Source organism: Molossus molossus, unplaced genomic scaffold, assembly GCF_014108415.1.
Source record: "Molossus molossus isolate mMolMol1 unplaced genomic scaffold, mMolMol1.p scaffold_m16_p_19, whole genome shotgun sequence".
In the NCBI taxonomy this organism is placed as follows: domain Eukaryota; kingdom Metazoa; phylum Chordata; class Mammalia; order Chiroptera; family Molossidae; genus Molossus; species Molossus molossus.
Window position 1 is genome coordinate 45,166,923 of NW_023425354.1, and position 24,943 is coordinate 45,191,865.

A 24,943-nucleotide genomic window follows, 5' to 3' on the forward strand; every position below is an offset into this window, starting at 1 on the left:
TAGCATGGACCTGAAAACCTTTGGTGCTGGCTTCAAGTTAAAATAGTTGCCTGGGTCAAAGGCAGGATGATCCAAGGTGCAGCATGGTCAATAAATGCTGGCTGAGCCCGGGAACTGTAGCTGGGCTGTTTCCATGAAAACAAAGATGACTGGTCCACCTGGCAGCTGGATGGCTGTAAACTGGCGGCGATGCTGCCCTGGCTGAGGGCCATGGCCCTGTCGTGGCCTTTGGGAAGCAATTCATCGGGACATTTTTACATTCCGGCTGGTTGCTGGCTTGTCCCTTCGGGGAGGGCTCTCCACGTGGTGCAGAGACGTCTCCACCCGCAGGGACGAGGCCTTGACGTGGCGCGAGGACGTTTCTGTGCGCTGTGAGGTTTCCACGCGCTGTGAGGACACCTCGAGGACGCGAGGGAGCCTCTTCCCGGAGTGGGATTGGAACGGCCCCTCACCGCGACCGGGGGAAGTCTCCACTTGCTGGGAGTAGGTGTGTACCAGTCGGGAGGAGGTCTCCACGCGGTGGGACGAGGTCTCCACGCGGACCGTCGACGTCTCTTTGTGGCGGGTGGTTTCCACCCGGGGCGAAGCGGTCTTTCCTCGAAGGGGTGAGGCCATTCTACGGGTGTAACGGGGGAGGGGACGGAGAGACCTGGGGAGGCCGGTCGGCCCAACACTCTCCGATAGTCTCTCCTCTAGGTTACATCACAGGGGAAGGGATGATGTCACAATGGCGTGTTACGTCACGGCAGGCTCGAGGGTGAACGAGAGTGTCCCGACACGATGACGTGAAGGCTCGGGGATTCCCTGCGGGCTGTTCTCTCCGTGCAAATATTGGGCCCTGCGCCCTGCCCCCTGGCGCTCCGTGGACCCACCTGCCCTCGCCTTCGGCGAGCGCGCGCCGGCGGAGCGGGGGCGGGCCCGGGGTGGGCGGAGCCTCTCGCTCCCACTCCAGGCTGTGCCCGCCCCCATGTCCCACACTGCCCCGCGACAGGAAGGCGGAGCCGCGGCTTCCGGAACCTCCTCCGCATCTCTTGGTAGCGGCCGTGTGGGGCTGGTGGCGACTCAGCTTCTTTGCCTGGGATGGCCGCGGCTGTCGCTATGGAGACAGGTCAGTAGCTCTCGGAGCCGCGAGTTTTCGCGAACAGCCCGATCCGGGGCCCAGGCACCTCCTCCTGCTCCCGCCCGGGACTCTCTGGCGGCCTGACTCTCGGCGGGGCTGGAATTCGGACTCGGAGGCGCGAGGGCTCTTGTAGCGGCTGGACAGGCGAAGGTAGTTTGGCCTTTTCAGAGTCTGATTTGTTCGCCGACCTTTTTCCCTCACTTGCTAGTCCAACACCGACCCCATGGGCTTTCTGGCGTGGGCGAGACTAACCGAGTTCGATTTGTTTTCTGCATCTCAAACGAACTTGTATAAGTTTGAAATATCGTCGACACGTGTATTTTTCTGCCACAGACGTTTCTCACGTATGCTCACGTTCCGTCTCTTTCTGCTTGAATTCTAAACATTTTTTTTTCATTGATTTAGCATTTGCTTAACTTAATCACATTAACCTTTTAACGCACTATTAAAATAGGGGAAGGCACATTTATTACCACTTACATAGTGATTACTGTTAAAACATTACCTAGAGGCTCACAAGTGATAAATATCCTGCCCCCCCTGTGTTCCTGTTTTCTTTGATGACTTCTCTTTAACTTTAGAGAAACCTAATTGTTCTAATCAGGCCTTTGCCTTTTTCACCCTTGTAAGGAAGGCTTATCTCCTCTCACACCCAGTGTAGAAAAACCATCGGCTGCCTTTCATGTAGAAATGTATCTCAGCATTAGTCAGGTTTCCTTACTGCTGTTCTTTCTACAAATCCGTATTATGTGAACTGACCTTTATTTTGAGTGATTTTTTTGCTCTCTTCTTTCTTAGATGATGCTGGAAATCGACTTCGGTTTCAGTTGGAGTTGGAGTTTGTGCAGTGTTTAGCTAACCCAAATTACCTTAATTGTAAGTTGTTAAGCACCTCATTGAATTAATGATTTGTGACAGGAGTTGTGATTCATAATAGTGTCTGCTTTTATACATTGTCAATTGAATAGAATTATTGCTACACTTATGCTGATGATATATATATAACTGAGCACACTGGGATTGTTTTTTTTAATTCAATGTGTGTTGGTGGGGATGTTATGTAAGTAAATGCTTTATGTTAGGAGTCACAAATTAGTAGTTCAAGGATTGGTTTGCTCTACAGATGTATTTTTTTTTCTTCTATGCCTTTCAGTTCTTGCCCAAAGAGGTTACTTCAAAGACAAAGCTTTTGTTAATTATCTTAAGTACTTGCTTTACTGGAAAGAACCAGAATATGCCAAGTATCTAAAGTAAGTTTAATTTTTATAGTCCTAAATATGTATATACTTTATTATACTCCAAAACACTGATATTTAACAGACCTCTTAGTTTCACATTGGGGAAAAACTATTTTGAATCTCTCCACTTCTTTTAGTTGTGACCACCTTACAAGACACACTCATCTCTAACTTGGATTATCGCAATAATCTACTCACTGATTATCTCTGCTTCCACTCTTACCTTTCTTCCTCCCACCCCCCACCCCCAGCCAAACAAAGCAAGAGTTCTTTACACAGAAGCCAAATTAATCTCTTAAAAATGTAGATCACAACATGTTACTTTCTTGCTTAGAATTTTTCAATGGCTTCCCATTGAATGCAGAATAAAATTCAGTCTCTTTTCTTGAGATAAACTCTATATGATCTGGTTGTGTCTTATCTGACTTTATCTTGTACCACTCACCCTATCTCATTGGTTTTCTGACCCCAAAGAACCTACAATCTATAAATGCAGGGACATAGCAATAGGCTAAAAACTTAAGAACGTAGAAAGGGGCTAGGGAAGGTTTTCTGGAGGAGGTAACCTTATGTGAGTCTTAATAGCTACTGTCTTTTTTTAGAGCCTCCTATGTGCCAAGTACTGTGCTCATTAATGTGTATACACACACACACCCCATTTACGTTATGCAAAAAGATGATGTCATTTTAATGGTTACTAAATTGTAAGAAGCATATTATAATCACAAACCTGTTCCCTTTTTTTAAATCCTCACCCGAGGATATTTTTCTCTTTATCTTCAGATAGAGTGAGAGAGGGAGAGAAAGGAAGAAAGAGAGAAACATCGATGTGAGAGGGACACAAAGACTGGTTGCCTCCCACACGACCCCAATCAGGACCGGGGACGAACCGAAACTGAGGTACGTGCCCTTGGCCAGAGTCAAACCCATGACTCTGATCCGTGGGCTGATGCACCACCACTGAGCCAAACTGGCCAGGGTACACAACTATTCCATTTTAATGGTAAAAAATAAACTTAGAATTCACATCTCTGCTTGGTCTTAACTAGGTAGTCAAAAAGCAATAATGAAACTTCCTGTCTTTTTTCCCTAAACAAACATAAATTTAAGAGAAGAATGTTTCAAACTTGTACTTTTTACCCAAGTCACTTTTCTGATTGCCTACAGGACCCTTTGTACCCTTACTGGCTCTTTATAAACAACCACTTGCTCATTTAATAATCCACAGAAAATACTTTTTTATTAGATTGAAACATGTATGTATGTAGATTTAGAGACTCAGTGATGGACACTGAGTCTTGGACACCATCAAGTTTAATTTCACCTACAACATTGCTGAGATGGTCATCTACATTAGGGCTAGAGGTTTCCATTGAGCAGATATTGCTTCATTTGGGGACAGCCAATTCCATTGTTAACTAGATGCTACAAAGTTCTTCCTTATATTGTGATATTTTGTACCTCCATGTAGCTTCAATCTACATACCCAGTTTTGTTTCTAAATTTAGAACTAGTCTATGCCTTAGTGAGGCAAGGGCCCTTCTGACATTTTAACTTAAGAGAGGTCTGCTCTGCTGGCGTGGCTTAGTTGGTTGAGCATTGTTCCATGCTCAGAAAGGTTGCCAGTTCGATTTTTGGTCAGGGCACATACCCAGGTTGTGGGCTTGAATCCCTTGCATGCCGGAGGCAACTGATCGATGTTTCTCTCTCTCCCTCTTCCTCGAAAGAAAAAAATAGAAGGCCGTTTATTTTTAAAAAAAGTGTTTTACAGATAAGTAAATAAAATTCAAGAGAGGTTTCAAATTAACCCCTGTGGACATATCATTCAGTCTGCATAAGTTTTTTTTTTTAATTTTAATAGTTGCCAACATTTAAAGATTGGAAAAGTGTCATGTAATCAGAGTTCAGGCTACTCTTTGAAATCTGGAAGAGCTGGTAACCCCAGGTCTTCATTCTCCCAAATCAATGACTGGATAGAGACGAGGAGCAGCTGCCTCTCTACACACTTTCTCCCATTTGACCTGTTTCACTAACAGCCAGTACCTGCAACTGTAATGTCTCACATTTATTTTTCTCACCTACCTTTCAGTCACTTATCTTATGTCCTCCTCTGGATATTTTGCAATCATGCCTTATCTTATTCAGCCAAGAACTAAACACAGGTCTTCAGATGTAAGGGTACAGTGGACCAAATAGCACTTTTTTCTTAATATGGACATTATACTTCTGTTAGTTCAACTTAAGTTTACATTACCTTTTGGTGGGGTGGTGCTGGGAGAGCAAGGATTCACACGGTTGATTTCCTGGGAGCTTTATGTCAACTAAAATCCTTCAGTTCTTATTTTTATTAATGCTGTTGAGTTCATTTATGTCTTGTTTACTTAAATGCATAACTTTCTATTTGTACCTTTTCTATTTCATCTTGTTGAGTAATGCTACAACTATAGCCTGTCAAATTATTTATAATTCCTTATTGTGTTGTTTAATATATTCTGAGCCTTGCTTCTACAAGTTTGATAAAAGATCAGTGGGTCTAAATTCTAGTTATTGACTTTTAAATGCTACTTGAGAACATTCTCTTGGTTGTCACATTATTTTACAGATAAAGAAACTAAACCTTAGTGAGAGGTTAAGTACCTTATTCAAGGCCACCCAACTGGTGAATTTCAGATCTGGTATATGACCTAGGTTTTTTTAACTACCAGTGCCCTCATGAAAAAGAAATAGCTAGGGTGGGTGTGAGTAGGGCATTCTAGGCTAGCAACCATCACAAGCAACTGTGTGTCTAGAGTGTACACAGCAAACCTGTAATATCTTGGAAGGACAGCATGCTACTCAGTGTGGTTTTCAGATCATAGTGTTGGTATCACTTGGGAGCTTGTTAGAAATGCAGAGCTTAGGCCCCACCCCAGTCTAAATAGAATCTGTATTTCAAGAAGTGATTCATGTGCATGTTAAAATATGAGAAGGCCTGCTGTAGTATACTGTTTTCCAAACTTGAGTCATTTGTACCACTTGGACAGTTTTGGCTCTGTGTACTCCCTATATGATTTAATGTTTTTAATTTACTCATTTAAAGTTTATGTCTTTTCTATTTGAAATAATTTCACTTACAAAACAGCTTGGAAAAATAGTAAAGAGAATCCCTGTGTATTCCTCACTCATGTATCCTAAATGTTAACATCTTATATAACCACAGTACAATGATCAAAATCAGACCATTAGCATTAATATATTAACCTTATTATCTAATCTACAGACTTCAAATTTTTCAGGCTGTCTTATTAATGTCCTGTCTGGTACAGTATCCACTCTAAGCTCATATGCTGCATTTTGTCATCTTGTCCTCTTAGTCTCCTTTGTGAGTTCATTGGTTTCCCCCCCCATTCCCCCATGACTGACACAGAAGTGATGCTGTATTCTTCTAGGTATATCAGGAGTCACAGGAAGTCAATTTACCCAACACTGGTGATGTTCATCTTGATCACTCAGTTGAGGTGGTGGCTGCCAGTTTTCTCCATATCAAGTTACTATATTTTCTTCTATGTTTAGTAAAATATCTTGTGAGGAAGTACTTTGAAACTGTAAATACCTTGTTTCATATTATACTTTTACCCACTAATTTTAGTATCTATTAAAGCTACTTGCCTCAAATAATTTTTTTTCTAATTCTAATACCATCATTCTTTCTATATTTATTAGGTGGAATTCAGATGTAAGGAACATTACCTTGTTCCCATTTTATTTATTTATTCATTTAAAAAAGTTGCATCAATATGGACTCGCATAATCTTATTTTTATTTTGTGGATTATAATTATGTTTTTTGTTGCCCTAGTGATTCCAGATATGGCCATTAGGAGACCTTTCAAATAGTCTCTTGAGTATTAAATTGAACCTGCAACCCAGGTACATGCCCTTGACCAGGAATCAAGAACCTGTGACACTTTGGTCCTTGGGCCGATGCTCCAACTGCTGAGCTAAACTGGCCAGGGCTCCCCATAGTTTTTTTGATCATTTTCTCTGGCTCTACATAATAGTACAGGCTCACCTTGTATTTTTCCCTGCCTCAGCCCTGGAATCAGCCATTTCTCCAAGAAACTCTGGAAAATGCTATTTAAAACCCATGAATTAGGCACTGTGTGCTTATTGGTACCACAGTGTCATTCCTCCTAGGCCCTCTCTGTACACAAACTAAGAACACGTCTGTGTCTTTTTCTATATAAAAAGTCATGTGTTCATACTGATGTTTTCAACTCTAGTTCAAAGACAGGGTTCCCTCTTGCCTTCCCCCTTTCTTCATCTGTCTCTTTTTATGACAGCCAGAAATTTGGCTCTTTATCCACAGTATATTTACTTACGTCTTTGCTCAGTCTTGGAGTATGCATAATTTCAGAATTCCATAATCCCCATGGGAGAAGGGCTCCCCATAATTTTTTGAGCATTTTTCTTTGGCACTACATAATATTGCAGGCTCACCTTGTATTTTCCCTGCCTTAGCCCTGGAAAATAAAAGATGTCTTTATCATTACTGGCAGAAAACCAATAGTTATCAATTTAACACATAATTACTAAAAGTAAAAGTGTTCCTGTTCCTCACCTTGGAAACCACAAGAATAGAGTAGCATGATTTGTCCCCAAATGTTGACTCCGCTTAGCAGTTATTGTGTGGTCTTGGGAAAGTTACTTAATCTTTCTGAACTTAAGGTTTCTCACTTTTGAAAATTTTGTTTAATGCTGACTTTTGATCACTAGCTTTTTTGCCTAAGCAGGAAAAAAAAAGAACTCTATGCTACCAAAGTGTATTAAGTTAATGTAACAGAAATTGTAGCTACAAGGATCATTTTTAAGTAACTGAATTAGAGGTTGGTGTTATTGACTTAAATTATGCCAGTCATTAATTTGTACACTTAAACCCAGGTACCCTCAGTGTTTACACATGTTAGAACTACTCCAATATGAACACTTCCGCAAGGAGCTGGTGAATGCTCAGTGCGCGAAATTTATTGATGAGCAGCAAATTCTGCACTGGCAGCACTATTCCCGGAAGCGGATGCGCCTTCAGCAAGCCCTGGCAGAGCAGCAACAGCAAAATAACACGTCAGGAAAATGAAAAGCTGGATCCAAACCAGGCTCCTAAGAGTGTACATATTGCTTTTGTATAGTGAAGACAAAAAAGACTCATCTTACCTACTTTTATTGTGGTAGCACTTAGTACCTTTAGTGTGCTATTTAATCTGACTAACTTTTTATTGTTAATAGATTATTTCTGTTAAACCAAAACTGTTCTTTGATTTCCCTCTGGGTTTGTAAGTTTTTATTAGTATTGAACACAACAAACTGAGTTAAGAACAGAAATATTTGGTGCCTTGGACTAATTTAAGGAGGCAGTGAGGATGGGGAAGGGGAAGGCCACCCCAATATCCCAAACTCATCCTAGCTCTGTTCCTGATGTACAGTGGGGCCTGGGGCAAGCCTATCTCCTAGAACCTTACTGTCCCCTAGATCAGCTACCTTACCCTTCTTATCCACATAATGAAGTCATTGGCTGTATTCCTTATCTGCATACATAAGGAATAGAGTCAGTGACCTCTTTAAATCACAGAGCAGGAACAGCATAAGGTTTCTTAAATTCTGCAGAAGAGGACATACCTATACCACTACTTGCTTTGCAAGAGAGCTTTTATGGAAGAATCATTGGTATGTCACAGACCTAGTGATGGCAGGAAGATTGGTAATTAACTAACTGGACTCTTGACCTGAGACTAGAACAAAGATGAGGAACCTCAAACAGTTGTGCTCATTTGGTAAAACTAACGTTTATTGGCAGACACCACAAACCAGGCACTGTGTTAAGTGTTTAGTTGCATTTTCATTGTATTCTCAGAACAATCGTGGTTCAAAAGGAGGAGACTGAGGTTTAGACAGGTTAAGTAACTTGCCCATGGTTACACTGTTAGTAAGTGCTAATCAAGAATGTGACTGGCTTACAGGTTGGAGGCCTTCTGCTAGGTTATATAGGCTTTCATCTCTCTGCCTCATCCCAAGTAGTGAAGCACATTCAGACAGCTGTAAAACAAAGCTGTCTGCATGAGTGAGGGCTGGATTAGATGTGTTGTGCTGTCCTTCAGTGGTTAGGTTAAGTTCTAAAGTCTAAAGCCAAAGAAGGTGTTTTAGGAATTCATGGAATTTATTGTGAATTCATGGAATTTAAGGTAAAAGATCCTAACTCGTTTAAAGATTTGGAAGCTGTCTACTCACTATGAAGGGCTTTCAGATATTTCTATTACCTCCAATACATTCCTTTGTGCTATTACTACCACTTTTTACCTATATCTTAAAGATATCCATATATTACAAACAAACTGAGGGTTCACAGACACATTTTATAACGCTCTATTGTTTAGACAAACCAATTTTCTTGTCATCATCATTTATTTATGCCTAACATGAATTCAAAGCAAGTATGCAATTTCTTTTATACTAGAGCAAATCAGGAAATCAAGACACAATGGTCAAATCTTAATCTTCAGAGAACAACATCTCCACGAGGTTGGCCTGAAGACATTCAGATTCTACCAGTTTTTGAGGCTGTAAGAGAAGAATAGTCAAATTGTAACCCACAGTTACAAAAATGGTATTAGGAGGGCACAGTTGTTCAGCCTTGAGTGACACAAATCTTGAAACAGAAATTATGCCATTCAGAAACTATCAACCAGTTGTAACAAGTTTTATGAAATAGTTAAGATAGTTGCTTTAAGGTGAATCATTAAAGTACTTGGCTCAAAACTCAGACTAAAACAAGGAGACAGTAAGCCCAATGTCGCCATCTTGACCTCAGCGCTTTCATTTAGAATCCCACGGCCATGACTACAGGAGGTGTCCTTTTCAACCAGAATTATGGATTAAATGGAAAACAACCAATGATGCCAGTGTTTAACAAGTCATGTGTAAACCAACTTTCTTGAGCAATGTTTATAGAATTTTAAATTAATAACTTTTAAAGAGCATGAAAAAGATGTAATATTTAGATATTGGGATTGACCATAGGGGATTGACAGATGCACTCTGAACAGCAATGTGGTATTTGGGGTGAAATGTCAAGACCTTTCCAAATTTGAATCCAGAACAAGTTAAGAGAGTTTTGATACGGTGAATTGTAGTGCCAACATAGTTGAAGAAAGATACTCACTGTTCCATATTTAAGTAGTGTAGGCACTGCAGTTATTTTCAAGTTTTTTCTGAAGTCATTATTTGGATCTTTCCAGCTATTTTGAAAAAGAAATGATAATGAAACATTTACTTTGTTTCTTACATTAAAAAAAAATTGATATATTCTTACATTTAGTCATCATTGTTTTTATTGTAATCATTTAAAAAACCTAGCCCTGGCCGGTTTGGCTCAGCGGTTAGAGCATCCGCCTGTGGTCCGGAGAGACCCGGGTTCGGTTCCCGCTAAGGGCATGTACCTTGGTTGCAGTTTGTCCCCGGCCCTGGTTGGTCGTGCAGGTGGCAGCCACTCGATGTGTCCCTTTCACATTGATGTTTCCCTCTCTGTCTCTTTCTCTCTCTCCCTCCCACTCTGTCTGTACAAAGGATGGAAAAATGTCCTCAGGTGAGGATAAAAAAAAAAACAAAAACAAACAAACAAAAAAAACCTTGAGGACTGTGGTTTACCTATTCCCCTGAGTAAAAGCTTTTTTAAAAAGTGTGACTGAGATATAAAATAAATGTAAAGACAATTAAGTTCTGAACTAACACCAGGCCAAATTCGTTGAATAATCCTGCTTCTAATACAGGTGGCCAAACATTCAAATCTTTAATTTGTATTTAGTGTCTTCTACTTGCTTATCTGACTATACCTTAGATACACAACCCGCGTCTCAAGGCCCTTCCTGCCGAAGTTTGCATGAGTCTAGTATAGCATGTCTGGAAAATAAGAGTATATATTGCCACTTACTAAGGTTTTTCTCCTACTTGGCAGTAGATGAACACACATTCTTTACAAATATGCTTCAGCCCCTCTCGTACGACTGGTTCAGCTTAAAAAAAAAAAGTTGATATAAAATAGTCACACATCAACTTTACAATCAGGCACCGACATACTGTTCCTCTTCCCTCCCCTCAGTGTTGCTAAGAAGTCAGACTTTAACCTGCAGTTAACTGAGGAGGTTAACACAAGTCAGATGTTCTCTGATTTGAGAGCCACTTTAAGGGTACTAAGTCCCAGTCCTAATTTGATCCCACGTCCCAGCGCCCAAAAGAAAGGCATAAATATTTGCTGATCTATCTAAATGAGATCAACTCACGTCTCTAGTAAAACACTAATTTCAAGATTATATGGGTCGAATGGTAGAAAGCACTCTTGGGGTGGGGATGGACTTAACAGAAGAAGGGAACCAGGGTAAAAAGGTGGCAAGAGGACAGCTCAGACAGCCCTGCGGGTCTCCAGGAGTCAGGCTCCATCTGCCTCTTGTTAACGGCGCTCTGGCCAGAGCCTGGGCCTTCCTGCCACTTCCTCTAGGCAGCATTCCCCGAATCCCGGCCTCACCCTCCACGCAGTCGGGGCACCAGCTTTTCCCTTCGGCGTCCTTAGAACCGGTAAAGTAGGCGAAAATGGCCTTGTCTTTGTGCTGCTCCACAGCCCGGCTGAAGTCCTCGAAGCCGGACACACATACCTCTTGGAAAAGGGCCATCAGGAGAGCGCAACGTGGACCGGCCGGGGGAGTCTAGGGGTTGCGCAGCTTTGGGGGCGGGGCCCATGTGGGGCGGGGCGAACCTGTTTCCGGGTGGGCCAGGAGCACCGCCCACAAAGGGCCTACAAGACTTGGTGCTACGGGGGCCTCTGAAGGCCATAACTCATCCGTACCGCCTTTCTGCTGTCGCTTCTCCGATTTTACGGTTCTGGCTTCATTCCGAAACCCAGGTTTCTGCCCTAATCTGGTGTCGGTCTCAGTCCCATATACGATCGCTGCAAAACCTGACGCCGTGCAGCCATTGGACCCTTAGGTGTCTTAGGAGCCCTAAAGGCTCCCTCCCAAGCCTCCCTGCGTCTGTTGCTATGGCGACTGGGCGAGCGGCCGGAAACCAGGCTTAATTGAGGTCCGCCGGCTTCCTAGTAGCCGCGCTTCGCTGCCTGTGGCCGGGTGGGCTCCCGCGGAGTTGGGGAGGTTCTGGGACGCTGCATTAGGAGCCATGGACCTGGGGGAGAGGAGACCTTGGCCCAGGGCAGCTCCTGCAGCTCGTCGCCCCTAATTACCTATTCTGCCTAGGCTTTCGGGTGGGGCCGGGCCTGGAGGGAGGGCGTGCGGGACTGGGCGGGGGCGGGAGGAAGGAGGCTGCCAGGTTGGAGCTGGGTGTGTGAGTGCATGTGTGGAGCAGCCTTGGAGCGAGGTGTCCTGGGCCTGCGTGGGGGAAGATGGGAACTGTCCTCGAGCTGTGAGCGGGGCGGCTGGCTCTGGGGCCTGGCCCGGGCTGCGCGGGCGCGAGCGAGCCGCAGAGATGCCGGGCCGCTGTGTGGGGCCCAGCAGGTCCGGGCGCGGAGCTCGGCGGACCAGGGGGAAACGATGGGTTCCAGGGACGTCCCGAGGTCGAGGAGTGAGGCGCTGGCCGAGGTCCTCGGAGTGGGAGACGCGCTGTGTGTGTGCGGAAAGGGGGAGAAGACCAGCGGCGGAGACAGCCGAGGCCGCAGCGACGAACGAGGCTTCGTGGACACCTGGCCCTGCAGGCTCAATTGAGGCTGCAAGGGACGCTGGGGCTGTGTGGGTGAACGGGGCTGTGGGGGAACCCCAGGTGGTGGGGCCTGCTGGTTCTGTGTGGGTGACTGACACTGGGGAGGAGGAGCAGACAGTTTATAGGAGTCCCCGGGGCTGTGAGAGGAAAGGTCGTCCTGGATCTATGGGGCATGAGAGCATTCTGGAGCTGTGGTTGAAGGTGCAGGCTACGAGGGCAGCTTCAGGCTGTGGGGAAGGAAGCAGAGTCGAGCTCCATCCTGTACCTGCAGGAGAGGGGCCAGTTGAAAGGGGTATACCTGGCCGAGCTTCATGGGTAGAGACCAGCCGCGGTGGTCTCACAGGACCGTGGGTGGAAGGACAGGTCAGGACAGGCCCCCAGGCCTCAGGAGTATCTACAGCTACTGGCCTACGGGCAGGTTGTGAGAGGCCCTCAGGCTTGTGTGGGCTGGGACAAGCTGGTAGGGTGCCTCCTGAGGGTGTGCCTGGGACTGGGGAGACAAGTTCTGGGATTGCCCTACACCTGCTGGCGGGAGGACAAGCTGTGCAGGTGCCTGGGACTGTGGAGGAGATAGGCTGTGACGTTGCCCCAGGTCCTTGGGGAAAAGGACCCACTATGGGGGTGTCTGGGGCCATGGAGTGGCTTGAGGCTGTCGAGGGAGAGGTAGGCTGCGGGGGTGCTCCAGGTCTGTGGGAGAGAAGGCCGTCAGTACAGGTGCCTAGGGCCCGGGTTCAAGAGTCAGTCTTTGAGGATGCCTTGTGGGGAAGGGGACAGCCTGTGGAGTTACCCAGAGCTGTAGAGGAAGAAACTATCTCTGTGGGTGCTCCAGGCATATGGCAGAGGAGACAAGCTTTGGAGGAGATAGGCCCCGGGGGGATCCCTGACCTGTGGGGCACCGGACAGCCTGTAGGGGTACCTTGTGCCGTTGAAGAGGAAACTAGATGTGGTGGTGACCCAGGATTCAGGGAAAGGGGACAGGCTGTGTGGGTTGAGACAGGCTCTGCAGGTGACCCAGGGTCATGGGAAGCTGTCCAGGCTGCAGAGGTATGTGGTCCTGATGAGCAGGAGTCAGGCCCTGGGGGTGCTCCAGGCCTTTGGAGTGTAGGACAGGCTATGGGAATACCTAGGCCTTTGAGGAAGGAGGCAGGCTGTGGGGGTGTCCCAGGACTGTGGGGAACAGACCAGTCTGTGGGTGTGTCCCAGGCTGGGGTGGTACCAGGAGCTATAGGAGAACAGACACATGCTATCCCAGGCCTGTGGGACAGGCAGCAGGCTCCGGGGGTTCCTCTGGCTGATGCAGTGCCAGGGGTTGGGGCGGAGACACGCTGTGAGAATGTTCTGAGTCTGTGGGAAAGGAAGCAGGCTATGGGGAAGCAAGAGGCTTTGGTGCCTATAGCTTTAGGGGTGCCCGGGTCTGTGAATCAAGAGGCCAGCCATAGGAATGTTTCATGTCCGTGCAGGAGGAGACAGGTTTTGGATTTGGAGACAGTAGGGATGTCCGAGGCATCAGACATTCCCAAACACAGGTGTGGCCCCGCAGGGGTACCCACAGCGATGGGTGTGCCAGAGTCTGGAAGGGTGCCTGCCACTGTGTGGGTGTCTGGTTCTAAGTGTCCGGAGAGCAGCTGTAGAGATGTCTTGAACCTGTGGGAAAGAGTTCACACTACTCGGATACCCATGGCTTCAGGGCTCCCTGCGCCTTCTGAGGGACTGTTTTCTGTGAGAGACAATGCTGATTCTGCAGCTTCCCCAGGATTATGGGGAAGGAGACAGGTGGTTGGGGTTCCCGTGACTGATCGGGTTTCTGTGGCTCCTGAAGTACCTGGGCTTGTCGGGGAGGAGACTGGCTCTGGGGGTGTCCCAAGATCTTGGGGAAGGAGACAGAGTGTCAAGGTTCCTGTGGCTGTTGAGGTGCCCAGTGCTCCTAGGGTGCCTAGTCCTCTGGGGGTAGAGACTGGCTGTAGGGGTTTCTCACACTTGCCAGGAAGGAGACAGACTGCAGGAGTACCCGTGACTGCAGGGGTGTCCACAGCTGGTGGGGTGCCTGTGGCTCCCAGGGCACCTGGGCCTATGCAGGAGGAGTCTGGTTCTGGAGGTGTCTCAGGCTTGTGGGGGGAGAGAGAAAGAGGGCAAGGACCTGCAGATGCCAAGGGTCCCGCAAGGACGGTGATGCCCACCACTGCCAGGATGTCTGGGTCCAAAGCGGGAAAGATGGGCCCTGGGAGCATCTCATGCTTATCGGGAGGGAGAGACACTACAGGAGTATCCATGGTTGTGGGGCTGTGCACAGACCCGGGGCTGTCTGGGCCTTTAGGGGGCGGGACATTCTCTGGTGGTCTCTTGGGCTTATCAGGAAGAAGACAGACTGCTGAGATGCCTGTGGCTGCCCGAGTTTCCACAGCTGTGGGAGTGCCCACAGCGGCTGGTGTTCCTGGGCCGATGGTGGGTGATACTAGCTCTGGGGATGTCTCAGGCCTGTGGAGAAGGAGATCCAATGGAATAGTCCCTGAGGCTGTGAGGGTACCTCTGTCTTTGGGGGTGCTTGCAGGTGTAGGAGTTCCCATGGCGGGGCGTGTGCCTGCTGCGGTGTGGGTGACTGGGCCTACAGGAGAAGAAACCAATGCTGCGGTCTCAGGCCTCACAGTGGTGAGGAGACAGTCTGCAGAGGGACCTGGGGCTTCAGGGGAGGAGACTGGAGACAGAAGTATCCTGGGGGTGGCAAGGAGGAGCCAGGCAGCGGGGGTGTCTTACACCCATGGGCGCGGGACCAGGATGTGGAGCTGCCCAGGGTCTGTTGGGGAAGAAACAGACTATGAGAATGTGCCAGGAATGTCCGGGACAAGAACGACTGTGGGGATGAATGAAGCTGTGGAAGTGTCCCCGGTTTCGAGGGAGGAAGCAGGCATTGGCTGCTTCAGAGATCACCCACAGCAGGGAGGGAGGAGACGGACTGGGGGAGTGTCTGGAAGCAGAGTGAGGGGGGGCAGTTTGGGAGAAAGTTATGTGGAGGAGGACAGATTGAGGGGAGCATTCCAGTAGTATGTGTAGGGAACAAGTTGGGGGATCCTGGGACAGTTTGGGGGAGATTGGTCCTGGATTGTAGATGAAGGCACAGGCTGTAGGGTGTTTCAGGACCGGGGGAGAGATAACTGTGGAGAAGTCCCACGGTACATGGGGTAACAAATTGGGAGGTTTCCTGGAGCAATTGGAAAGGGACAGGTTGTAAAGAGAGTGGTGTCCCAGGACTTTGTACAGGGGAACAGTTTGTGTGTGTGTGTGTGTGTGTGTGTGTGTGTGTGTGTGATCACTCAGGTATCCTGGAACTGTGGGGAATCACCTGGTTTTGTTCCTGGTAGAGAACGGATTATCAGGCCTTTGGCACCCCGGGGGGAAGTGTCGACCACATAAAAGTTGCAGTTGCCCTGGCCCCAGTTCTGCAGACTATTCTGTGAACTGTGGTGATACCAAGCCAGTGGGGATTGCCTCGCTCATGTGCCTCCTCCCATCTTTGTTTTGGATCCTGCCTCTACAGCCTTAAAAATAAGGAATCTTGGACAGCTGCCTTTGTATTCCTTCAGACCTGTCTTTAAGCAAATCCAGTCTACAAATGTTGAGTTTATTCAGAAGCTTAAATGAGAGATTTTTGAAAATCTGAATTTCCCAATTAATTTACTATGGGATTCTTTGAGAGAACTCATTCCCCAATACATTTAACACTAGTCAGTTTATGGAAAATCAGCTTAATTCAACAAATGTTGAGTTAAATAGTCTACTATGCTCAAAGGACTGTGTTGTGGGACATATCAGAGAAGAGCAAGACAAGGCCCTTACCCTCAAGGAACCTTGTCTAGCTGGGAAGATGAGACATATCCCTGGGAAATAGGTAAATAACAACCTGAGACAAGTGTGTGATGAGTGCAGGATTAATGTCTATAGTGAGGCATTCAGAATAGGGAGAGGCAATAAATAATGCATATAGCCCATAACAGCTTACAGAACACTTTCGTGTCTTTTGTGTAGGGTGGGGGGAGTAGGGGGGATGAAGATTGGAAAGGTCATTATTCAGTTAGTTAATGGAAGATCCTGGCATAAATCTGGATATTCTGATAATGCAGGTTTACGTAGAGTCGTTCAGTTAGGTCTTTTTGAGCTACCTAGTAGAGGAAAACATGACTACTGTTTGACTAGTGGTTAAAACACCCTGCTGGCAAGTGCTTGTTGACCATAGCGCAATTCTATTTTTGGAATAATGTCTTACTAGAGACCCTTGAGATTTGAAATTGGGAATGAAAAGAGCTCAAGAGATTGTGGTTAAAACAGTGTGTCCCCCTATTTACTTGGAAAGTAAAATTTCAAAAGTGTACTTGCTTTTTTGTAAACGGAAGAAACGATTGTATACTTACCCTTAAGCATTCACTCTTTTTTTTTTTTTTTTTTTTTTTTTTTTTTTTTTTTAATCCTCACCTGAGGATATTTTTTCTATTTTTTGTACAGATAGAGCGGGAGGGAGAGAGTGGAAGGGAGAGAGAGAGAGAAACATCGACGTGAAGGGACACATCGAGTGGCTGCCACCCGCATGACCAACCAGGGCCGGGGACAAACTGCAACCGAGGTACGTGCCCCCAGCGGGAACCGAACCCGGGTCTCTCCGGACCGCAGGCCGACGCTCTAACCGCTGAGCCAAACTGGCCAGGGGCCATGCCCTTTTTTTTTTTTTTTTTTTTTTTATCCTCACCCGAGGCTATTTTTCCATTTTTTGTACAGATAGAGTGGGAGGGAGAGAGAGAAACATCGACGTGAAGGGCCGGGGACAAACTGCAACCGAGGTACGTGCCCTTAGCGGGAACCGAACCCGGGTCTCTCTCTACCGCAGGCCGACGCTCTAACTGCTGAGCCAAACCGGCCAGGGCGCATTCACTCTTTACTATGAGATTGCTATGGACTACTAGGACATTGTTATAGGAGCATGATACTGTGTTTTACTTACTCTTCCCCTTTGTTTGAAGACTCTTGGTCTGAAAGCTTTCTTTCATTTTAGGCAGTGGTTTTTGGGAAGAACTGTTGGCTGATAACTAGGCTCTCACTGTTGTTCTGCACTATCTGACACGATGGGACCAGGCAGACCAGCTTCGACCTGTGTTAACCTAGCCTCTGGTGTCCAGCTCGATGGGAGGAGTGACCCTTGGACACTTCAGACCCAGGTAGTTTTATTTTTTCCTTCATATGTTTATTATGAAACATTTCAGGCATAAGAGGTGAAAGGGCAAGAACACCTTTTTAATCTCCTTCTAGTTTCAACAATTATAACAATTTGTCCTACCTATTTTTCTACCTACCCTTCTCTCTCAAATTGTTGCAGCACCATTTCAAAGTAAGTTGCAGATATCACGACACTTCACTTCTAAATGTTTTAGAATACTGATCCTAAAAATAAACGCTTCTACTTAACCATTATACCATTATCACACCTAAGAAATTGCTAAAGAAATTTTCCTAATATTATCTAACAAATAGTCTTTATTGAACTTCACCCAGTTGTACCCAAAATGTCTTTACCTCCAACATCGTATTAGGAAAATCTTCAAATATACAGCAAAGTTGAATTTTACAGTGAATACCTAGATTACATTACTGTCTAACTGTGTTTGTTTAACTGCCTATCTGACCTTCAGTCCATCCCTCTAGGATCCATTCTTCATTCCATCTTATTTTTTGACATATATCAAAGTAAATTTCAGACACAAGTACCCAAACTACTTCAACATGCATATCATATACTAGAATTTGTTTTTTACCTTTTTTTCTTTCGATGTAAATTTTATATATGAAATGAACACATTGAAATGTATATGTCTTGTCACATTTGCTGAGTTATTTTTTTTTAAGAATTTTAAAAAAATTGATTTAATTTGCATCTCTCTGATGATTAGTGATGTTGAACATGTCTTCATGTCTCTTAGCCATTTGTATATCCTGTTTGGAGAGGTATCACCTCACACCGGTCAGAATGGCCACCATCAACAAATCATCAAACAACAAGTGTTGGCGAGGGTGTGGAGAAAAGGGGACTCTAGTACACTGCTGGTGGGAATGCAGACTGCTGCAGCCACTATGGAAAACAATATGGTGTTACCTCAAAAAATTAAAAATTGAACTTCCATTTGACCCAGTGATCCCACTTCTAGGAATATACCCTAAGAAGCCTAAAACACCAATCAGAAAGAATATATGTACCCCTATGTTCATAGCAGCACTATCTACAATAGCTAAGATCTGGAAACAGCCCAAATGTCCATTAGTAGACGAATGGATAGAAAAGCAGTGGTACATATACACAATGGAGTACTATGCAGCTGTAAGAAAGAAAGATCTCTTATCCTTTGAGACAACATGGAAGGGACCTAGAAAGTATCATTCTAAGCGAAACAAGCCAAACGGAGAAAGACAAGTATCATATGATCTCACTTATGTGGAATATAATGAACATAACAGCCTGAGGGACGGGGTAGTTCCAGAGACATGGAAGTGGGGTGCAGACTGACAATCAGCAGAAGAGGGGGTTGGGGGGAGATAAACCACAGAACTTACATGCATGTGTGCATGAACAATTGACATAGACAACAAAGCTGGGGACAGGGTGGAGAGGGTGGGGGAGGGGGCATCAGTGGGGGAAAAGGAGAAACATCTGTAACAAAAATAAATAATTAATTAAAAATAAATAAAAATTGATTTTGAGAGAGAGAGAGGGAGAGAAACATCAATATGAGAGTGGAACATAAGTTGGCTGCTTCCTGCACTCTCTCTATTGGGGTTTGAGCCCACGACCTGGGCATGTGCCCTGACCGGAAATCAAACCAGCAACCTTTCGGTGCACAAGATGATGCCCAACCAACTGAGCCACACCAGGCTGAGCAGTTTGCTGAGTTTTGACAGATGTATACATATGTGTAACTCGTACCTCTTTCAAGATGCAGATCATTTCCACTACCTCAGAAAGTTCTCTTATGCCCCTTCTTAGTCAGTCCCCACCCTACCCTGCACAGGCAACCCTGCTCTGACTTTTTTCCACCACAGATTGCTTTTCTCTGCTCTAGAACTTTATATAAATGGGATCATATGCTATGTACTCTTGGGAAAGGCTTTTTTTCCACTGGTATAATGTGTTTAAGATTCATCCATGTGTTACATGTATCAGTAGTTTTTTTTTTTTTAATACTGAGTAGTTAGTATTCCATAGCAAGAGTGTGCCACATTGTGTTTATCCATTCTGCAACTGATGGACAGGTGGGCTCTTGTTATTATAAATGAAGGTGATATGAACATTCTTGTACAAATCTCTTTATAAACATGTTTTTATTTCTCTTGGGTAAATACCTGGGAGTGAAAACTCTGGGTCATATGGTAGGAGGTGTGCGTGTGTGTGTGTGTGTGCGCACGCGCAGTTTTAATGGTTTTGTTGATTTTTAGAGAGAGGAAGGGAGAGGGAGAGAGAAAAACATCAATGTGAGAGCAAAATATTGATCTGCTGCCTCCTGTATGCCCCCTGCTGGGGATTGAGCCTGCAACCTGGCATGTACCCTGACCTGGAATTAAATCCGAGAACTTTTGATGTATAGGACAATGCTCAACCAACTGAGCCACACTGGCCAGGGCAAGTAGGTGTATATATATTTTTGAACAAACCAACAGAACTTTTTCCAAAGTGGTTTTACCATTTTAGATTCTTTCCAGTAATGAGTGAGAGCTCCTCAGTTGCTCCACATCTTGGCCAGCATTTGGTGTTATTTTTTCAATTGTAGCCATTCTGGTAGGTGTGTAGTAATATCTAATTGTAGTTTACAAAGAAAAAGTTTTTAAATTTTGACATAATTTTAGACTGACAGAAGAATTGTAAGAATACTACACAGTATTCCTGATACTCTTCTCCCAGATTCCCCTAATATTAACATTTTGTTAATTTTCTCTCCCTTTCTTCCTCTCTGTCCTTTTCTCCTCCCCCTGCATTATTCCTAAACAGAGTAAGTTGTTGACATGATGCCCTTTTATACAATCATAGGACAGTGATCAAATTCAGGATATTAACATTAAAATAATACTGAGAACTAGAGGAATATAGGAAACGTGACTGTGTTAAGTGAAAAATGAAACGGCCCTGGCTGGTTTGGCTCAGCGATTAGAGCATCGGCCTGCAGTCCCGAGAGACCTGGGTTCGGTTCCCGCTAAGGGCACGTACCTCGGTTGCAGTTTGTCCCCGGCCCTGGTTGGGTTGTGCGGGTGGCAGCCACTTGATGTGTCCCTTTCACATTGATGTTTCTCTCTCTCTCCCTTCCACTCTATCTGAACAACAAAATGGAAAAATGTCCTCAGGTGAGGATAAAAAACAAAAAACGACTTGTATCTATTGTGATTAAAACAGACAAAACCTAAGCCTGTATAAGAAGGTGTAAGTGGAGTGTTTAGAGCAAGGTGAACTTAGGTGCGGGGTAAGAGATGTGGTCCACCTACCGGCTGAAAAATCTCAGGAACACCTGAAGAGAGACTGTCAACTGGCTTAGGTCTGGTGTGGCTGTGTGGTGTGTCTGGGAGCAGTGTTTGGGAATGCTCATAATATATTTTGTGGTCACTAGCCAGAACCTGATATTTTGAAACAGAACAGAAGTCTATAACTGAGGAGTTGAGAAACACTTGTTGTGCTGGGAGCTTTTTGGGTTGATGCTGAGTGGGGCATACCAGTATGCTCTTAGTAAAGAGAAGGAGCAGACTGTGGGCCTGAGTGAATGGAGGGTGGAACCGGGGTTGTGTGATCAGTTCAGGGTATAGGAGAGTGACTTATTATACCAGTACAAAATACAAATGCCTTTTAGCATTAATAATTGTGTGGGTAAATTTTTAGAAACTTGATTGTAGACATATACCAGCTATGCAATATGTTTTTTGTCTAATGAGTGCTTTTATTTATTTATTTTAAACAACCAGCTGCAGTTTAATAAGAATGTTCCTGCACATCCAAGCAACCTGGCAGTCCAGTATTCCTGCCCACATGCCATTAAAATTGAAAAACTGAAGCAGTCGCACAGTGAGTCAGACCATTGTAAAGATTTGGATTTCAGAAATGGTCTCGACCTGAACAGTTCTGTTTCATTTTCTGTCATATCGGAAGAGAGACTTAGCTATGCTGTCCACCTGGCCAAAAGAGATATGAAACGAAGACACTTCGAAGAACATGTAAAAAAGCATCACCTCACAGGTCAGCCCCAAATCTATCAGAAATGTGGATACACCAAGCATAAAAAGTCTGACCTTGGACTGGAAAGGAAGGAATTGAAGAATGAACAAGTTTTTCATTGCAGCCACCAGCCATCCAAAGTAGAAATTTCCAACTCAGGGGCCAAGGTTTGCGTATACTCATCTCACGCAGGACAGTCAGATGTGACCTTGCCAAATTCACCACCCACCCACGATCTCGGACTTCAGCCACACGGCAGGCCAGGTGACCACAAAAGCCTCTGTGAACCCAGAAGTCTGCTAGAAATTCAGCGACTCCAGAAAATATTGAGCAATTGTATCCATAAAATTGAAGAAGTAACAAAAGAAGGTGAGACAAATTGGTGAAAGTGGGATAGTTCAAATATATTCATTCTTTTGAGGTCTCCGCCCCATCACATTCCACTCCCTCTGTCCATGCGGCCAGCACTCCTGACCAGACAGGTAGGCTTTGAGTTTGAGATTTTTCTGAAAAGTCTTCCCTGTGCTAGCCCCTCCTTCCAGCGGAGGCACCGCCATAGCTCCTTTCCTGGGAGCTGCTCATGGTAACGGACTGACCAAGGGCCCAGCCTAGGGGTTGGGGGACCTGCTCTCAGAACCTCAGGTCTTCTGGCACCAGAGTGCAAGTTATCCTGTGATGTTCTGCTTTACCCAGTCCTTCTGACAAAATTATTTTTAATTTGTCCAAAAAAGAACACAGTATATATACATTTTAGATGGAACCAGTTTCAATTTAGACAATGTTTATCTGGGTACACAGCATTGACAAGAGGAATGGTGGATATACATGAAAATATCTGACCACAGGGTAGAAAGGAAGGTGTGTAGTCACCATATACCGTTTTCTACAGTTCTTCAGTGTTCGCTATGCCCCTGTGTTCCCCCCGTGAGTAGAGCATTGATCCCATGTGGAGGGTTTAGGGTTACCACCGGGGAATCTGGCCCAGCTCAGGCTGCAAGGAGTAGGGAGCTGAGCATCGCATAGACCTACTCTGATAGGATAGTACATAGTCTGTGATGATCTTTGTCATTATAATGTTAATTTATGCTTATATACATATACGCATGATACGTGAGGAATTTAAGGTGCCTTACAAAAATACCTGTGGTTGAACAAGCTAGAGCAAACATGTACAGGAGAATTTTGTGACACAGGAAAACATAAGGAAAAGAAAACAAAGATTTATTAAGGATGGGATACAAATTTGTTTCTGAGCTTCCTAGCAGCCAGCTAAAGAGGAAAGTGGTCAGTTGCAGAATTTACAGTCTAAAACAGGAAAAACAATTGTGTAAGGAAAACAATTATTGCCCATATTGAGGCCAGAAAAAAATTTCTATGGGCTTTCATAAAGAGTATGTTGTATACTATGATGAACAATTAATATCCCTACATAAAGATAATGAGAATGTTAGATTCGTTCTTGTAACATTGCCTAGTGTCAGTCTGTGGCATGACTCCGTGGCATACTTTGGTAGAAGCTGTGCTCCCAGGCAATAAAAGGTACGAGGCCCACTGCTCTGAGGATGTGGTTTAATACAGGGGACCTTTAGAGCAGTGCTTCTCAAACTCATTATGGGGAAGGACTGGGGTGGGTTTTTGTTTTAATCCAAAATGTCAGTCTCTTGCAAATCAATACTTTCTAAACTATAATAAAAATGTCACAACGGCCCTGGCCGGTTTGGCTCAGCGGTTAGAGCGTCGGCCTGCGGTCCTGAGAGACCCTGGTTCGGTTCCCGCTAAGGGCATGTACCTCGGTTGCAGTTTGTCCCCGGCCCTGGTTGGGTCGTGTGGGTGGCAGCCACTTGACGTGTCCCTTTCACGTCGATGTTTCTTTCTCTCTCTCTCCCTCCCACACTCTATCTGAACAAAAAATAGAAAAAATGTCCTCAGGTGAGGATAAAAAAAAAAAAATGTCACAACGGCCCTGGCCGGTTTGGCTCAGTGGTTAGAGCGTCGGCCTGCAGTTCAGAGAGACCCAGGTTTGGTTCCTGCTAAGGGCATGTACCTCGGTTGCAGTTTGTCCCCGGCCCTGGTTGGTTGTGCGGGTGGCAGCCACTCGATGTGTCCCTTTCACATCGATGTTTTCTTTCTCTTCCTCTGTCTCCCTCCCGCTCTATCTTAACAAAAAGTGGAAAAATGTCCTCGGGTGAGGATAAAAAAAAATTTTTTTTAAATGTCACAACAATGGCATATTGCTATAACAATCTGTAAATGCATACTTTTGATTTCTCTACTTAGCTTGTCATGGACTGATGCCCACCTGTGCTTCTAAGTGCTGCTGTGCAGACTGGTTCCATCAGAATTGTCTGCAAGGGGGAGGTAGAAGAGGGTTAGATGGCGGGGATAGATGGTGATGGGTGGAACCATGGTGCAGCTCAGTTGGTCGAGTGTCATCCTGTGCACTGAAAGGTTTCAGGTTCGATCCCCTGTCGGCAGGTGTGGGGGGCAACTGATTCATGTTTCTTTTTTCCTCCCGCTTCCCTCCTCTCTCAAAAGTCAATAAGAACATTAAAAAAAAAAATGCTGATGAGCCCTGGCTAGTTTGACTTAAGGGTAAGAGCGTCGGCCCACAGACTGAAGGGTTGCAGGTTCAATTCCTGGTCAAGGGCATGTGCCTGGGTTGCAGGTTTGATCCCCAGCCCTGGTTGGGGTCTTGCGAGAGGCAACCAATCAATGTGTCTCTCTCACATCGATGGTTTGCTCCCTCCCTTCTTTCTACTCTCTAAAAAAATCAGTGAAAAAAATATCCTCAGGTGAGGATTAACAACAACAAAAAATGGTGATGGAAGGAGACTTGACTTGGGATGATGAACATACAATATAAAATACAGATGATGTATTATAGATTCGTGCAATTTTATTAACCAGTGTCACCCCACTAAAAAAGTAAAAAGGAATCATCTGCAGAGGAGCAGTTAAAAACCCCGCCCTAGACAGCTACCACTGAAGTAAGTACGTGAGTCAGAGTTTCTCCACGCTGTGTAGCCCAACAAGGCAGAGAAACAGTCGGCTTGCGGGCTCCTCTGAGACTGCATCTGTGTCCACAGCTCCTTGATTTCAGACTTTTGATTTCTTCAAAAATATCTTCATTAGCCCTGGCTGGTTTGGCTCAGTGGTTAGAATGTCAACCCAAGGACCAATGAGTCACGGGTTCGATTCTGGTCAAGGGCATGTACCCCAGTTGCAGTTGGTCCCCGGCCCTGGTAGGGGTCATGCGGGAGGCAACCAGTCAATTTGTCCCTTTCATGTTGATGTTTCTCTTTGTCTCTCCCTCCCTCCCTCCCACTCTATCTGATGATAAATAGAAAAGTAATCTCGGGTGAGGAATAAAAAAATATATCTTCATTAGTTGGCTTTTTAATGAGTAAATATTAAACATTTGAATTTATAAAATATAAAGCACTGCTTTTATCTGACTTATTTAATGGAGTTTTGCATAAGAATTTGTATCGTATAAACATATTTGAAAACCCCTAACTGGAAGAAACGGTGGGTCACACATCCCTCCGGCAATCTTCCAGAAACAGTTTCTCTGAACTAACCTTTTGAAAATGTGGAACACCCATATATACGAGGTGTGCTTCCTAAC

At 45.2% G+C, this 24,943-nt stretch overlaps 4 protein-coding genes across 6 annotated transcripts in view; 2 read left to right on the forward strand and 2 right to left on the reverse strand.

Annotated features, from left to right (window-relative positions):
- Positions 1-240: 240 nt before the first annotated feature.
- On the reverse strand, positions 241-615 carry CUNH17orf100 (chromosome unknown C17orf100 homolog). Its single transcript, XM_036267653.1, has one exon. It carries the CDS (start codon positions 613-615, stop codon positions 241-243), a length of 375 nt encoding a protein of 124 aa, XP_036123546.1.
- A 397-nt stretch (positions 616-1,012) lies between these two features.
- Positions 1,013-7,636, forward strand: MED31 (mediator complex subunit 31). Its single transcript, XM_036268240.1, has 4 exons — positions 1,013-1,108; positions 1,919-1,996; positions 2,274-2,370; positions 7,278-7,636. The coding sequence occupies exons 1-4, from the start codon at positions 1,081-1,083 to the stop codon at positions 7,468-7,470; spliced, it is 396 nt and encodes a 131-aa protein (XP_036124133.1). The 5' UTR covers positions 1,013-1,080; the 3' UTR covers positions 7,471-7,636.
- KIAA0753 (KIAA0753 ortholog) overlaps positions 2,349-24,943 on the forward strand; it is a 67,623-nt gene continuing 45,028 nt past the window's right edge. The window contains exons 1-3 of one of the 3 annotated variants that reach the window (XM_036268239.1): positions 2,349-2,370; positions 17,128-17,290; positions 21,066-21,684. In XM_036268239.1, coding sequence (XP_036124132.1) covers positions 17,198-17,290; positions 21,066-21,684 — 712 coding nt within the window. In that variant the 5' untranslated portion in view covers positions 2,349-2,370; positions 17,128-17,197. Of the gene's footprint in view, positions 2,371-14,480; positions 14,532-15,710; positions 15,973-17,127; positions 17,291-21,065; positions 21,685-24,943 lie in introns of those variants that run through there. The other 2 variants (XM_036268238.1, XM_036268237.1) reach the window with 2 other exon arrangements.
- Positions 8,786-11,111, reverse strand: TXNDC17 (thioredoxin domain containing 17). The gene is made up of 4 exons (XM_036268241.1): positions 10,909-11,111; positions 10,318-10,399; positions 9,550-9,625; positions 8,786-8,948 (listed from the first exon to the last, which is right to left on the reverse strand). The coding sequence occupies exons 1-4, from the start codon at positions 11,051-11,053 to the stop codon at positions 8,880-8,882; spliced, it is 372 nt and encodes a 123-aa protein (XP_036124134.1). The 5' UTR covers positions 11,054-11,111; the 3' UTR covers positions 8,786-8,879.